Raw genomic sequence first — 16,077 nt, forward strand, 5'->3', positions numbered from 1 at the left:
GTCCCAAGGAAAGAAGGAATGAAAGAAAGATTAGGGACAGAGAAGATTTTTGTTGGAAATGCACAAACTCAAATCAAGAGGCTCTGAGTTTACAGCCTGTCTGGCAAGCATATGAATTAAGTCAAGAGATTTTATGGGTAATCCTGCGATCACAGAACTTAATCTATTTAGGATGCTGGACAGTTGCTGCTTTAATAAGGAAGCCAAGAAGGCCAACCCCGATGAACATTAAGGGCTTCTCAGTTCCTTGGCTTGCCTGCTTTCGCCACCCTCCTATTTTCAAGAAATACTCACTCAGTCAAAATAGCCAGGCTGCTGTCAGCAGGTGCAGCCTGTGGAACAGATGTTTCCAGCTTAAAATACTCAGAAAGTCTGCACAGGAAGGACTCCCCCATTTTTTAAAAAAGAAAATGAATCAATTACAGATTCCTGTGTTTGTTCAACTGTGCAACAGCATGAGCTCTCAGTTTCATTGCACTGCAAAATGGCCCAGCATTATTGCAAGGCCCTGTGTTTTTCATTTTAAAGGTATCTGTTATTCTGCCTTCCCACTGGCAGCTGTGGACAGCCTCACACCAGCTAATTTAGGGAAGCTCACAAAATCAAGGCTGTTTACATTTGCCATCAAGGTAACCCAAATTGCATACTGTAGCATATCGTGTTTTGCAAACTGGGGAGCTTATGTTCATGTGCGGATCAGCCACTTCCAAATAAATTAAGTCGTTAAGAGGCTCAGGGAGCCCAAAGCACCCACCTGCTGTCAAGGAGGCTGCCTACTGTCTCTGTGTGATGACTGTGCCTCCTTCCACTCAGCCTTTGCTGCAGGCGCATCACTGTGCCACATTTCCACATGAATCATACTCTCAGAACAGTGGCATCATTTGCCTTGCCAGGGAGCTGTCTGTCATGCCTCTGCATGAGTTGTTGTTCTGGGTCAGCCTTACAGAAACACAGAAATCTGCCTTATGCCAAGTCAGATGTGGTCCATCTAGTTGTCTACACTGACTGGCAGCGGCTCTCCAGGGTTCTAGACAAGGAGTCTCACAAAACCCCACCTGGAGATGCTATTGATTATTGAACTTTGGCTCTTCTGAATGCAAAGCAGACGTTCTACCACTGAGCTGCCCAGGGCAGATGCAATAGGTTGGAGTCAGAATTATAGAGTTGGAATTGACCCCTAGAGGCACCTAGTCCAACGCCATGCAATGCAGAAACCAGCAAAATAATCCATAATAGATGGCCATGCAACTCTGCTTGAAAACCTCTATGGAAGGAAAGTCCACGACTTCTCAAGGGAGTCTATTCTATTGTCAAGCGGCTCTTACTATCAGAAAGTTCTTCCTGGTGTTTCGTTGAAATCTCCTTTCTTGTAACCTGAAGCCATTGATTCGGGTCCTACCCTCTGTAGAAGGAGAAAGCAAGCTTGTTCCATCTTCCATGTGCAACCCTTTAGGTATCTGAAGGTGGCTCCTCTCAAGTCTCCTCTAATCCAGGCTAAACATACCCAATTCCCTAACTGTTCCTCTTTTAAGTCTTGATTTCTAGACCCTTTTTGGTCACCCTCCTCTGCACACCTTCCAGCTTGTCATTATATAGTCAATCTGCCTTGAGCATGGACATAATGAAGGAACAAAGTTCTTTTTGCAAGAGAAAACTTTCAGGGGAGCATCATCTCTTTAAGCATGGAGGGAAATGAAGGGAAAGCACCCAATATATTTGCAACTTGCTCAGGCTTTGCTGTGACCGATTAACCTTCATCTGCACACATTATAACCTACTAAAGCTAGGAACCCCTAGTTTGCTTGTGTGTATTTGTTTGTTTGGGTAAATGCAGGTGGAGTAAAGTGGCAATGTGTTGCTAATTGGAAATGGCAGAGAGCCGGATGGAGGATGGAGCTAGGGCAAACAAAGCCAGCTGCCCACCCACCCACCATCCAGGCCACAGTCTGACTGCTGTCACACCAAACAGCTCTGTGGGGGTTCCCTTTGAGACATTGCTTTCAGCAGCAGCTAAGGACCCTGAAATCCAGTGAATTCTCTTTCCCCCTCCTTCCATTGCCAGAAACACGACCATGGCAAGCATGTTCTCCACAAGGCAGGGATTTTTTTGGGGGGAGGGCCTTTCCCAGTGCTGAATGTAGTCAATTGTTAGGCAATGATCAAGGGATGCCAGGTGGAAACTTTCCAATCAGTCCAGCCCAGTTGCCTGTTTTGTGGGCTTTGGTGGAAATCAAAACCACTTCCTGGTTGGCCCCCTGCCTTGGTCAACCCCAAACATGCTGGGATCATGTTATCTTTTCTCTCTGATGCTGCAGGGTGGTTTGTGCCATGGAGCAGAAGCACCTACACTTTGGAACTCCCTGCCTGTTGACATCAGGCAGGGGCCTTCACTATACCCTTTTCAGTGCCTGCTAAAAACATTTTTGTTCAAGCATGCCCATTGAGATATATAGAAAGAAGATGTGAGTTTTAATCTGTTTTTAGTTTATTATTATTTTAACTTTTGTCTTGAATTGTTGTTAATTCTTCTTATTTATAAGTGTGTGTGTGGCGTGTGTACACTACAGAAAACCTAAAGGAAAACTTAAAAAGAAAGAAAGGAATTGCTAGCAGAAGCAACAAACACACCCATCAAAAGACATGGCTCAGTCACTCAGTTGCTAACCCAAACAAGCGCCTTCATTTTTCTTAAGTTGACTTGTGACTCAATATCCCCCTGCCAGGATTTTTTTCATAGCAAGATCCCACACACATGACCCATTAATTCAGAACTGCAGAGTCATTAAATACTCCCTCTTTTAAAACCATCCCTGGCAAGCTGAAAAGAAGAGTCAAAGGGAAGAGAGAGGGGTGTCTGCTAAGTTAATGAGTGCTTTGAATTATGGTCCCCTGAAAGAGAGGAAGCGAAACAGAGAGAGTATATAACTGGAAGATTTGCTCAGAAAACATGGTTGGCTCCCTTTCCAGATCATCCTGGCCACCAACCGCCCTGGAGAACTCAATCTATATTTATCTAGGCACATCTCATTACACCATGCTCCGGAAAATTAAAGAGCCAGCAAGGAACTGGCTTTTATGTTGCCACTACTGTTAGCCAAAGGCTTTGGCCTACATTGTAATTTTGCATAATTCACTGAGAGGTTAATATGCCAAACCCTGGAGGCTGGGAGTCACTCTTTGGCCACAGCTAATGCTAGATGGGCAGCGGGGGGTGGTATTTGTCTTGCACTACAAGGAATGAATAGGCAGGAGGCCCAAGGTTTACTTGAAATAAGGGGTATCCCTCTTTGTTCCAGTTGAGAGCTGCTGCCAGTCAGTGTATGCAATACGAAGCCAGATGAACCAAAGCTCTTGTTCATTATATAAGGCCACATTCACACCATACATTTAAAGTACTGTGATGCTATTTTAAACGGCCATGGTTTCTTCCCTCTCAAAATCCTGGAAGCTGTAGTTTGTTAAGGGCACAGAGAGTTGTTCAGAGACCTCTATTCCTCTCATAGGGCCGCAACTACAGGAGATTGGCCTAGATGACACTTTTGGCTCCATCCCGCTCTACCGTTCTATGATTCTCTGAATTTCCAGGGCGGTTTAACAATCAGTACCTCTTCCCCCGGAACTCTGGGAACTGTAGCTCTGTGACACAGGAATAGAGGTCTTCTAACAACTCTTAGCACCTTTAACAAACCACAGATCTTACAATTCTTGGGGAGAAAGCCCTCACTCTCCGTTTTATCCCTACAGCAACCCTGTGAGATGGAGTTAGGCTAAGTGAGACATTGACCAGCCCAAGGCAAGCTTTGTGGGAAAGTGGGAGGACTGGAACCCAGATCTCTACAGTCCAAGCCCAGTACTCTAACCACTATACCACACTGCCCCCCCCCAATTTTCTCCTGTGAAGTGTTAGCTGCAATGCTGCTTATTTCCCCTCACATCCAGCAGATGGAAGTAAGTTGTTCTGATTCTGTTCTGACAAGATTAGAAAGTTTATTTCTCATTCCAAAATTATCAATCCTCTTTTTCCCTGTCTATGGGAAAGCAGAGAGGTCAGAATACAAAAATAGACCTCTTTAAGGTGATACCTAAACCCATCAACCCTGCCCCACATGGAACACTTACTGTATCATTAAACAACAATGCAGATCAAAGCTTTGCATATCAAACACTCCAGTACCACAAAAGAGTCCATATTTTTAAAAACGCATTCAAGTCTGTGCAGAGCAAAGCTACAAAGCAAGGCTGGTTGTGTGACATACACAGGCATACAGTCATACGTCAGGTTAAAGTAGCTTCGGGTTAAGCGTTTTCGGGTTGCGCTCCGCGGCGACCCGGAAGTAACGGAGCGTGTTACTTCCAAGTTTCACCGTTCGCGCATGCGCAGATGCTCAAAATGATGTCACATCCATGCGTGGAGGCAGCAAATTGCGACCTGTGCACGCGCAGATGCGCGGACACAAGTTGCGTTTGCTTCAGGATGCGAACGGGGCTCCGGAACGGATCCCATTCACATCCAGAGGTACCACTGTACATCTCCCTGCTTTTGGCCTTCCAGCATCTGAATGAAAGGTTTTGCAGAGAATAGTGGCTTAAAATGCAGTGAGGTCATTTTTGCCCATTGGGCTGCAAGTTTATACATTGCTGTGCACACAGAGAGGAGGCAGGGATGCACATTACTGGTTTGGTTTCCCTGCACCTGCAGTCACACCCAAATACCTATTCATGAATCTGTCATCTGAGCATGTACAATAACTGTCTCAAATGGACACACCTCAGATGAACTGCAAAACCAATGAGGCTTATGTTTTCATATTGAACAGAAGCTGGTTTGAGGGAAGACACATCAAATTTCTCAAGAAACTACAGGATCAGTATGGATTGTGGCTAATGTTGTACATGCTCAGAGAAAGTGAACCAGAAAAAGCTCTGTTCTCATATGTATCCCAACCCAACTGATGGCAACTGACTCCTGCTATCAACTACGTAAGATGACATGGCCAAGAATCTTCTTTTATTTTCCTCACAGGCAAATAAAACAGCTGAAAAAGTTTCCACTCAGGGAGAAAACACAGAGGTACTACACTCCTGACAGATACAGGCCAAGGATTTCAAATGCTGAGAGTGCCGTCGCCGTAGTTATTTGGCTCAGAAGCCATTTAGAAATGGTATCTCTAGATTCTCATTTGACACACAACGCAGCATGGACCTCTGATTCTGGACAGAAAGACACCAAAAGCAATGATGGGGAAATCAGCCATTCTTTTGCATGGGATCCCTTGGATTGCATGAAAATATGTTTATTATATATTTGTTTTCTTAAAGGGGGGGGGGGGAATTAGCCACAGGACAGAGACAGTGTACAGGGGTGGTTACAAGGAGGTCTTCCATCCAGCCAGGACCAAGCCCTGCCTTGCTCAGCTTCAGCAAAGTAGCCTTGTGTGCCTCCAGACCATACACCTGGGACCCATTATTTTATATTTATTAGTCACTTCATAATATTGTTTCTTGCAATTGACTTGCATATACAAAAAGGCAAACACATGCTCTTACCTTGCCAAAATCCCGCACATCGAAGAGATCAAAAGGGTCAAACAGCTCGCTGTTCCGCAGGCCAAATTTGTCATGGCACACTTTGAGGAAAGTCCGGATGTTCTTCAAGCAGAGGAACTTTAGCCAAGAGAAGGGAAGAAAGAATTCAAGGGTCATTGCGGTAGATATTTACCTGGTTCACAAAGGAAAATGCACTGAAACAGATTTACACTAGTCATGTTAGTACAGTTCACGTACATCTTCACAGCTATCCCATGATTGCCACCTCCCCACTGAGGATTGTGAGCAAGAGAGATTCCCTTGCTTCTTAAAGCATCTACGGAAGAGGAAACAGTTGACTTTAGCTCACAGTACATACTCTTAGCCGCAACAGAATATTTCCCACTCATGTGTGTGCTTGTTAAGAAGCTACAGATCTGAATTATGGCACTTCTTTTTATTTTGGCTTGCAGCAAAAACAAAAAACATTGCTGTTTAAGGATTTGATCATCGCTCTTTTTTTACACCAAAACATTCTCCAGCATGAATCAAAATATAGACATCCCCCGACATATGCAGGGGTTGCGTTCTGGGTCCCTGTGCACATCAGTGACATCACGTAAAGTGGGGAACACCCTCCAAAAAGTCTCTAAATGACTATTTCCCCCTGCTCCTCAACTCTCTCTCCTGCTCTCTCTTCACACAGCTCTCTCTTCAAGTAAAGTTGAAGCTCTGGGGTTGGCTGGAAAGTGCATGCTGCTGCATTACTGCCTACATCAGATGCTAGGCAGGGAGGCTAAGTAACATAAACTAAGCCCTTTGCCTCCAGTCTCTTTGGGGCTTCCTCCACCCTCAATGATGTCCTTTTCGGCCTCAGGGGTGGGTCTCTTTGCTAGCCATGAGGACTCTCCAGCTCTATCTTGCCATTTCCTGGTATGATTCTGTTTATGTGTGTAGGTAGAACACGTGTGAGTGTGGGGGCGCCTGTACAGCAAAAGAAATCCATAGAGTCAAACCTCGGTTGTCAAATGTAATCTGTTCTGGAAGCCCGTTAGGCTTCCTAAACGTTCAACAACCGAGGCACGGCTTCCGATTGGTTGCAAGAGCTTCCTGCACTCAAGCAGAAGCCAAGCAACATCAGATGTTTGGCTTCCGAAAAACGTTCGACAACTGGAGCATTTACTTCCAGGTTTTCAGCGTTCAGGAGCTGAAGCGTTCCAAAATGGAGCCTTTTGGGAACTGACGTTTCACTGTACAACTAAATCAATCAATGCAATGAAGCACACAAAAAGCATTCCCATGCACACAAACCACCTTGCCCCCACAACACCTAAACCAAGAGTAAGAAACATTTTTTCATCCTGGGGAAGCAAGAGCCACTACCACAATTTAAAGACGCATTCCTGCCAGGCAGCAGGTTTTGTGGGCTATTCATAGTGTTAATGCATGGGTAGGCAAACTAAGGCCCAGGGGCCAGATCTGGCCCAATCACCTTCTAAATCCGGCCCGCAAATGGTCCAGGAATCAGCGTGTTTTTACATGAGTAGAATGCATCCTTTTATTTAAAATGTATCTCTGGCTTATCTGTGGGGACTGCCTGCTGTTTTTACATGAGTAAAATGTGTGCTTTTATTTAAAATGCATCTCTGTGCTATTTGTGGGGCATAGGAATTCGTTCATTCCCCCCTCCCCAAAATATAGTCTGGCCCCCCACAAGGTCTGAGGGGCAGTGGACCGGCCCCCTGCTGAAAAAGTTTGCTGACTCCTGTGTTAACGTCAGCTAGAAATAAAGGGGTTTGTTTTATTTTTTATTCTTATTATTGATTTTATCTTTCCCCCTATTATATGTGCCAATTTAAAAAATAATAATTGTAGAGGGATTCAAAAACCAAACATTAGCATGTCCTTGTTGGTGAGGCATTTTCCTTTTCAATCGGCTTTTTCCAGCTCTGCAATATTCCTAAGTGAGATGAGGATGGCCAGAAGTGTTGTATTATTTTATTTTTAGGTCAGCTGAATGTATCATCTTCTTCTTTTTCATATATAAGAAAAGGAACCGGCAGAGCGGGGATGGACTGTGGGGCAGCTCCCCAAAGGCTTGGCACACGGTCAAAGCTCAGCCAAGCATCCAGATCACTTCTGAGAGCTAATGCAATCCCTCTTTTTTCCTAGAAAGTGGGAGGCTGCCTCTCTGACAAGGGCAGTAATGGACTGATAGAGTGTGACCATTTTGCAAGACAGCATCCCTCTCGCTCGCTCCTGGGAGCCTGCAAGAAGCACCCAAAAACGTTTTAATTTGCTGAAATCAAGCAAAAGAAAGGGTCTCACTTACAATAAATGGATGACCAACTTGCACAAGATGACGGGGGAGATCAGGGTGCTGGGTGGGGAGTCTGCAAAGACCCCTCATAGAAGAGCCCCTAAGTGACCACAGGGGAAAAGAGATTGCCATTGCCAGTTTGGGGGGGGGGTGAGAGTTATTTAGAGCATTTGTACCCCATTCCTCAGCCAAAAAGGCTCACAAAGCAGCTTACATACAATCGGTGAAACCAAGACAATCCCTACCGACAGGCTAACAATCTAAAAGAATATGATACGCAAGGTTAAAGGAACAGGGAAGGAAGAGGAAAACCAAAACTCAGGCAGCAATTTCTAAACAGTTGCTCCTATAATGACCAGCTGGCACAGTTGAGGGGCAGGTAGGGCCTGATGGAGTTGAGTCTCCAGCAAAGCTGATGGACTGAGTCATTCTGCTCCCATTTCTCCTGCTGAGGCAGTCTGGTGGGATGGCTGCCCTCATGCTGACAGGTGAGGAAGAGGAAGCCTGATGGAGCTGGCCTGCTGCAGCAGGGCCAATGGAAGGTGCTCTGCTTTGCAGGATGGATGTGTGCAGGATACATTGTTGATTTGTTCAGGTGTACACCTCAACATAAAGAGGGAGTTTCTGCATGGGGCTCCAGTTTCAGACCACTGAGGCTCCTCCACTCACAACAGCTGCACACATCCAGCAAGGTAAATCAAGTTTTCCAAATTTCATGAATGGACAAGTAGGGATATAACTCGTTTTTAGCTTGTTATGATTTTCTTGTTTGGGTTTACGTTTTTATATTGTTGTAGACCTCTGTGATATATCCTTACGATGCAGCAGTATGTAAATATTTTTACAAATTACCAGTAATAATAAATAAGGAGGCAGTCATTTCTGTCCCATCCAGCATCAGCCGCAATGAGTGCTGTTTCTATTCTGCTACAGTTCGGCTTCTGCTAAATTTGTTATTTGTCTTGCTAGCTGCTGTGGCCAAAGCTTACGTAATTAATTTCATACATAATTAATTTCAGTGCATTTTAATGGAAGGGAAGCGCCAAAAACAACATAAACAAATACAGTAATGATTTACATGCAAATGCTGAATGGATTCGCTTGCATGCTTTCCATTCCTGACCCCAGACGGACTGCAGGAATCTCTGCTCCCACTTGCTGTGAAATTGCCCTACTAAGAATCCTCTCCCACACACAGCTAGTTTCTGCCTAGGATTAAAATATCACCTTGGCCAACTTTCAGGTACAGGGTGAAACTCTGTTCTGTGCTTCCACACTGTTTTGTGATCAGATGGTCCTGATTGCTGACTGGGGACCAGGGGAAAAGAACACCCTTCCCCCGCCTCAACTGAAAATGGCCATACTGCTGTTCCATTCTAATTCCTCCATGCAAATCTATGATGCAACTGAACTGGGAGTACCATGTACAGTTCTGGCCATCTTATCTCAAACAGGCCATTTGTAGAGCCGGAAGAGGTTCATAAAACGGCAACCAAATTGTTTAATGGGCTGGAGAAACTCCCTTGTAAAGAAAGGCTGCAATGTTCGGAATTGTTTAGTTTGGAGAAAGGGCAAGTAAGATAGAACATTATGCATAGCATGGAGAAAGTGGATGGAGACAAGTTTTCCTCCCTCCATATCTCAGAATGCTGGAACTCAATAGGGGACTTTGAACAAATCTGAACTGAAGATTCAGGACACACAAAGTACTTATTCACACAACACACAGTCTAGCTTTGAAATTTGCTCCCACAAGAGGCAGTTGTAACCACCACCCCGGGTGGATCCTTCAAGGAAGTCAAGGCGGCATGCCCTGATCTTCTTATCCTCCTCATTTTATCCCCACAACAACCCTGTGAGGTAGGTCTGCTTTATCACCCTGCGAAGTGATAGAGCAACTGGCCCAGCGACTCCCAGCAAGTCTCATGGCAGAGCAGGGATTTGAACTCCGACCTCCCTGTTCCAAGCACAGCACTCTATCTGCTACACCACACTCCCTCTCCAAATGAGTTAACTTGTTTTCTGTGGTCGGGCCTTTCATAGGCAGCAGACTGTTCCTTCCACACAAGTGCAATTCTGCAGAGAATAGAGAATTACAGCTGGTTTTCTTGACCAGGTAGAATTTCCTTCCTGGCGCTTGGCATTTCAGCATCACAGCCAGTCTCAAATTCCCAACACATACGTAGCTGGCTTCCCTTTAAACCTCCCATTTTCAAAAATGAATGGTTTAGCTTGTGACCATAATAACACAGAGCCTTGAGACTTAGGCTGGCTCTTGGTTCATAGACCTGGATGTGAGCTGCTCCTGTGCCTCCTACTCTCTGCAAACCACATGTCTATGCAGCAAGCCTCCCCAAACTTTGGCCAAAGGAGCAGCAAGCAAGCAAATGCCATTGACGCGTAGGAGTCTGCTTCAACATAGCTCTGGGACATGAGCCAGCAATGGTCGCAAAATGAGCCCAGGACCATTCCTATGGATGCTGCCAATGGTTAGAGGGTTGGACTCCATGCTGCGGTGGTCCAGGGTTGCTGGGGGATCAAAACCCATTACTAATTCTGCAGCAGGGTCCTTGCCTCCAGCATCCTGCCCAGTCAGCATGAATGGGGAGATATTTAACCACTGACTCTTCTCAACCTTTGTGGTGACGGGAGCCAATCAGAGTGAAAGGAGTTGAGTCGGCCACTGCAGATGGGCTCCCAGGGTCCCTCTGGAGAAGGTGAATGGGAAGAACCGCGAGGAGTTCTGTCTGCTCCAAATCTCAGCACTTAAGAGCACAGGAGAGACAATGAGCTTCGGTTCCAAGGCAATGGGGAGCAAGTTCTGTTATGCACAATGGATAACAGGGAACCACAACTTCCGGGGCAGGGGGAACACCTTAAGTATGTATTAAGTATACATGCATTAATACATTAAGTATTAATACATGGTGGCAAATACAATATAATAGACATTACTGAGACCCAGTGGGATGAGACTCATGACTGGAATGTAGAAATTGATGGATATAACATATTCCAAAGGAATAGGCCAAACAGGAAAGGAGGAGGAGCATTATATGTAAAGGATATATACACTTGTGAAGAGATCCATGACCTGGAGCATGGAAGGTAGATTGAGTACTTGGGTAAAAATTGTAGGAGAGGGAAACAGCAGTGACCTTACTGTGGGTGTCTGCTATAGACCTCCAAACCAGACTACAGACTTGGATGATGCCTTTTTAGAGCAGATTACCAAACACTGAAAAAGGAGAGATATAGTAGTCATGGGAGACTTCAACTATCCCAGTATGTATTGGAGCATGAACTCTGCCAAAAATGTGAGGTCCAACCAATTCTTCCATTGCCTCACTAGCCAATTTCATTTCCCAGAAGGTGGAAGAAGCAACAAGGGGGTCATCCATCTTGGACCTGGTCTTCACCAACAGGAAGAAATTAATTGACAAAGTGGAAGTACTGAGAAACTTGGGAGGAAGTGATCATGTCCTGCTGGGTTTCATGATACCAAGGAAAAGGAAAGCTGAGTGTAGTCAAACATGCTCTCTGCCCTTTGGAGAGCCAGTGTGGTGTAGTGGTTAAGAGCGGTAGTCTCGTAACCTGGGGAACCGGGTTCACGTCTCCGCTCCTCCACATGCAGCTGCTGGGTGACCTTGGGCCAGTCACAATTCTTTGAAGTCTCTCAGCCCCACTCACCTCACAGAGTGTTTGTTGTGGGGGAGGAAGGGAAAGGAGAATGTTAGCCGCTTTGAGACTCCTTAAAGGGAGTGAAAGGCGGGATATCAAATCCAAACTCCTCTTCTTCTTCTTCTTCTTCTTTAAGAATGCCAATTTCAACAATACTTCTCTATTCTGCCTTGGTCAGACCACACCTGGAATACAGTGTCCAATTCTGGGTACCACAATTTAAGGATAATTGACAAGCTGGAATGTGTACAGAGAAGGGCAAGGAAGATTATAAAAGGTCTGGAAACCAAGCCTTATGAATAACTGTTTAAGGAGTTGTGTAAGTTTAGCCTCAAAAGGAGGATGGCCATCTGCCATGGATGCTTTAGTTTAAATCCCTTTATTGCAGAGGGTTGTGCTAGATGATCCTTTCCAACTCTACAATTCTATGATTCTAAGAAAAAGTGTATAGCTGAACAAAGGCTGCAACTGAACCTCAGCAGTACAGGAGGGAGGGGGGTGATAAAAGAGTTAAGGAACTCCACAGGCAGCAAAACACAGCTGAGATATTTAAGGGAAGCCAGTTCACCTCAAGCAAAAAAAAAAAATCCTTAGTCTATCTAGTTCAGTGCATTACACTGTGTTTTAATGTGCTCTGTTTTTTCCCTACCTTCTCTGCTGGTTATTGATTGATGTACAGTATATAACAGTACTGTCTACACTTGTGGCAGCAGTGGCTCTCCAAGGTTTAGGGCAAAGGACTTCCACAGCCCGACCTGGAGATGCCATTGGGGGGGCTGAACCCGGAACCTCTGAATGCAAAGCAGATGCTCTACCTACTGAGCTGCAGCCCTTCTCCAAACCAACTGAAGTAGGGAAAGCAACATATGAATCTTTTGAAATTATAGTCATTTTCTTGTCACTTTTCACCGTCCAGTATCCCTCAGTCTGCGTTTTTAAAATAGGTTCTCCTGCGGTTGGAGATGAAGTAGAGAGAGCTGGTTTCCATCACCATTTTTCCTGGGGAGCTAGTCAAGGGGAAGACATTGTCTGATAAATCTGCTCAAGCTGGTGAAGGCATGATAATGAACGGCCTCTGAGCCATGTGTAGAGAACACCCAGGTTCCAATGGCTCCATTATCCTAATTGCTTTTAACGGGGGTGTCAGAGGCCTTCCAAGGAGAAAAAAATGTAACGAAAGAGCACAGGAAACCAGAGGAAAATGGCACATCAGGGGACTGCCCTAATGGACGGGTCGGGATTTCACAGAGGTGCTGGCTGTGGATCAAGAGCCTCGGGTGTCGAGGCTTTCGGAACAGGCAGGTCCTTGTGGAATCGCACCAAGGGCGGGTGCTGCATACGAAGGAAGTATACCAGCCCGATCAAACTGTGCTGTGAAGGGGCATTGATGCAGACGCCAAATGGCCCGGCTCCAGCACTCAGACATGGGGACTGGAGACGCGGCAGCTTTTGCCTCTCCGAGATAAAAGCCGGTGACGGATGCGGAGCGTAACTCTGCTCGGCGCTTTCTGACGGTGATGTACAGCCGGCTGCTTATCTCGCTGCAGGCACAAGCCGCGGACTCGCTGAGCCAAAGAAAATCTCTCTGGTGGGAGCCCATCCATGTATGCCTTGCTACAAAAAGAAGAAAGGGAAAAGGGAGCAGCTGGCACGATTGGGGGGTGGGGTGGGGGGAAGGAGCCGGAAAGGACTGGGATGGAAGTTGCCATCAAGCACACAAGGCAAGAGAGGGCAGGACACAGAGGGCCTCCGGTGTGATAGGGGGTCCCTGCCATGCACATGATAATGGAATCAAGCTAAAAGAGACCCCCAAGCATCATCTAGTCCAACCCCCTGCAAAGCAGGAATCACAGATAAATTATTAGTATTCCTATTATTAAAAATTTGTATACTGCCCTTCACCTGAAGATCACAGGGCAGTTCACAACCTAAAAACACAAAATGAGGACATAAAATACATTTAAAAGAAAAGGAAAAAGAAACCAATAGCTCCTCTCCCACAAACATGCAGATTGAATGTTAATTCGCAAAAGGCCTGGTTAGAGAAACATTTTCACCTGGTGCCTAAAGATATGTGATGAAGGTACCAGAGGAATATCCCCGGGGAGAGCATTCCACAAGCAGGGAGCTACTTAAGAGAATGCCCGCACTCGTGTTGTCACCCTCCTGACCTCTCATGGAGGAAGCACACAAAGAATTGCCTCAGGTGATTATCAGAAGGCCCATGTTGGTTCATATGGGGAGAGGCGGTCCATGAGGTATTGTGGTCCTGAGCCTTCTAAGGCTTTATGGGTCAAACCCAGCAGTTAGAATTGGGCCTGGAAACGAATTGGCAGCCATGCAGCCGGGCCAGGATCAGTGTTATATGTTCAAACAGTCTTCCCCAAGCGAGGAACCTGGCCATCGAATTCTGCACCAGCTAGTTTCTGAACCATCTTCAGAGGCAGCCCTATGTATAACACTTTGCAGTAATCTAACCTAGAGGTTACCAGAGCACAGATGAAAGACGTTAGGCTATTCCTTTCCAAATAGGGGTGCAGTTGGGCCACCAGCCAAAGCTGATGGAAGGACCTCTGTGCCACTGAGGCCACCTGAGCCTCAAGTGACAGCAATTAATCCAGAAGGGCCCACAAGCTATGTACCTGCTCCTTCAGAGGTTGTGTAACCCCATCAAAAGCAGGCAGCCTCCCATCCATTGAGTCTATTGAGCCACCCACTAAAAGTGCCTCAGTCTTATCTGGATTGGGCTTCAGTTACTGGCTCTCATCCAATCCATCACTGAAGCAAGACAATGGTCCAGCACATCCACTGCCACACCTGGGGAGATGCAAAGGAGAAGTAGAGCTGGGTGTCATCAGCATATTGCTGACAACGTACTCCATAACTCCAGAAAACAAGATGCTGGAATGCGTGGGCCGTTGGTCTGATGCAGCAGGGCCTGTCATACGCTCTTAATTGTTTTGGCCCTATTTTCTATACACAGCCTGGATTGAATGCACCCAATTTTGCCTTCTTCCACAGACCCCCCCAGTGCCCAGTGTCCATAATTCAGGATAGCCATCCCCTCAACTTGGTGGGGCCTCTGCTGGAAGCCTAAGAATGTGGGAGCTGTGCTGCAGAATATTTGGAGGGCACTAGGTTTTTCCGTGTCAGCCCAAGGCCCATATACTTGTAGCTGACTCCACTTTCTTCCTGCAGAAGAGCCTCCAAAACAAAATCTCCTCCTTTGGCCTGAAGTAGCTGAGAACAAAGAAGGTTTTTGTCGTGTCAGAATTTCCACCAACCCAACCCAGATCTTAATCACCATCATCGTTGCCCCTGGCATGTTTAAGCCAGCTCACGCTTCACTGACAGTAACAGTCAAGGCTGTGTGGGTTAGGAATGAGAGGTGAAACAAAGTTCAGGCCATAGTCGCGAGTGGCGCAGGAGGGTTATTGTGGTCGAATTGGGCAGCCAACAGGTGTGACTCTGGACTGAAACTGCTTAACAGCAACCTGCCGTGGGCACTTCGATTCCATCAGGATCAGGCACAATCTCTCTACTTTCAGCCAACCTAGCTTGCAGAATCCAGTTCTACAGGCCCAGTTTTTGAACAATGCATCACGAACAATGCTTTTCTCGTCAGACCCACTAAGGAAAGGATCGTGCTGTTGGCGTATAGTTTCAGGATAGCCTTCAAAGGCAGTCCCACACACGCCACATTGCAGTAGTCAAACCTGAAGGTGACCATGTGGGCTTAACTGCAACCAGGCTACTTTTGTTCAGGGATGGTCATGGTTGGCACACCAGACTATGATGTTGCCCTCCTCCACCTTTCTATTCCCAGCCAACCTAATTCAGAGAACCCAACTACACTTAAATGCACGTATGCCTAGATCTTGACCATCAGCATCACAGGAAATGCTTTGTTCATTGGACCCGGTGAGGGCAAAGCTGTTTCCCAATGCTGAGCTAGGGTAACTTGGACACAAGTCCATGCTGGTGTCTTTCTAATTCCATATTTAAAAATTAAAATAATTGCCACCAGACATCCTTCTTTGACCACAGTTGTCAAGGGCTCCCCCCTACATCCCTGTAACACTGGAACTGGTGGACATGCAATGAAGCTGAATGTTTGAAGATTCCAAACAGATAAAAGAAAGGACTTCTTCATGCAACACCAGGATGAACTATGGAACTCACTCCTGCAGCAGGCAGTAATGGCCACCAACCTAGATGGCTTTAAAAGAGAATGTGACAAATCCACTGAGGAGGGGGCTATTGATGGCTACTAGCCCCTGATAGCTGTGCTCTGCTCCACAGAACTCTCTCCTCCTATAGTTTCCAGAAACTAGTATTCAAAAGTATTCCTGCCTCCATCTGTGGACCAATGGGCTGACTCAGTATAAGATAGGGTTTATTATTATTATTTAGAACAATGAGGGCTGGGATCTTAGTTTAGAAGAAGGGTCATAACTCAGTGGCAGAGCACCTGCTTGGTATGCAGAAGGTCCCAAGTTTAACCCCCAATGGCCCTTGCCTAAAATGATAAACAGTCACTGCCTGTCACT

General features: G+C 46.0%; 1 protein-coding gene across 5 annotated transcripts in view; it reads right to left on the reverse strand.

The window, feature by feature from the left end:
* Positions 1-16,077, reverse strand: part of VAV2 (vav guanine nucleotide exchange factor 2) — a 151,478-nt gene that overhangs the window by 108,112 nt on the left and 27,289 nt on the right. For all 5 annotated transcript variants that reach the window (XM_083423533.1, XM_083423531.1, XM_083423534.1 and 2 more), the window contains exon 2: positions 5,548-5,664. In XM_083423533.1, the coding sequence (XP_083279659.1) occupies positions 5,548-5,664 (117 nt within the window). The remainder of the gene's footprint in view (positions 1-5,547; positions 5,665-16,077) is intronic.

Source organism: Podarcis tiliguerta (genome assembly GCF_965153285.1).
Source record: "Podarcis tiliguerta genome assembly, chromosome: Z".
NCBI lineage: Eukaryota > Metazoa > Chordata > Lepidosauria > Squamata > Lacertidae > Podarcis > Podarcis tiliguerta.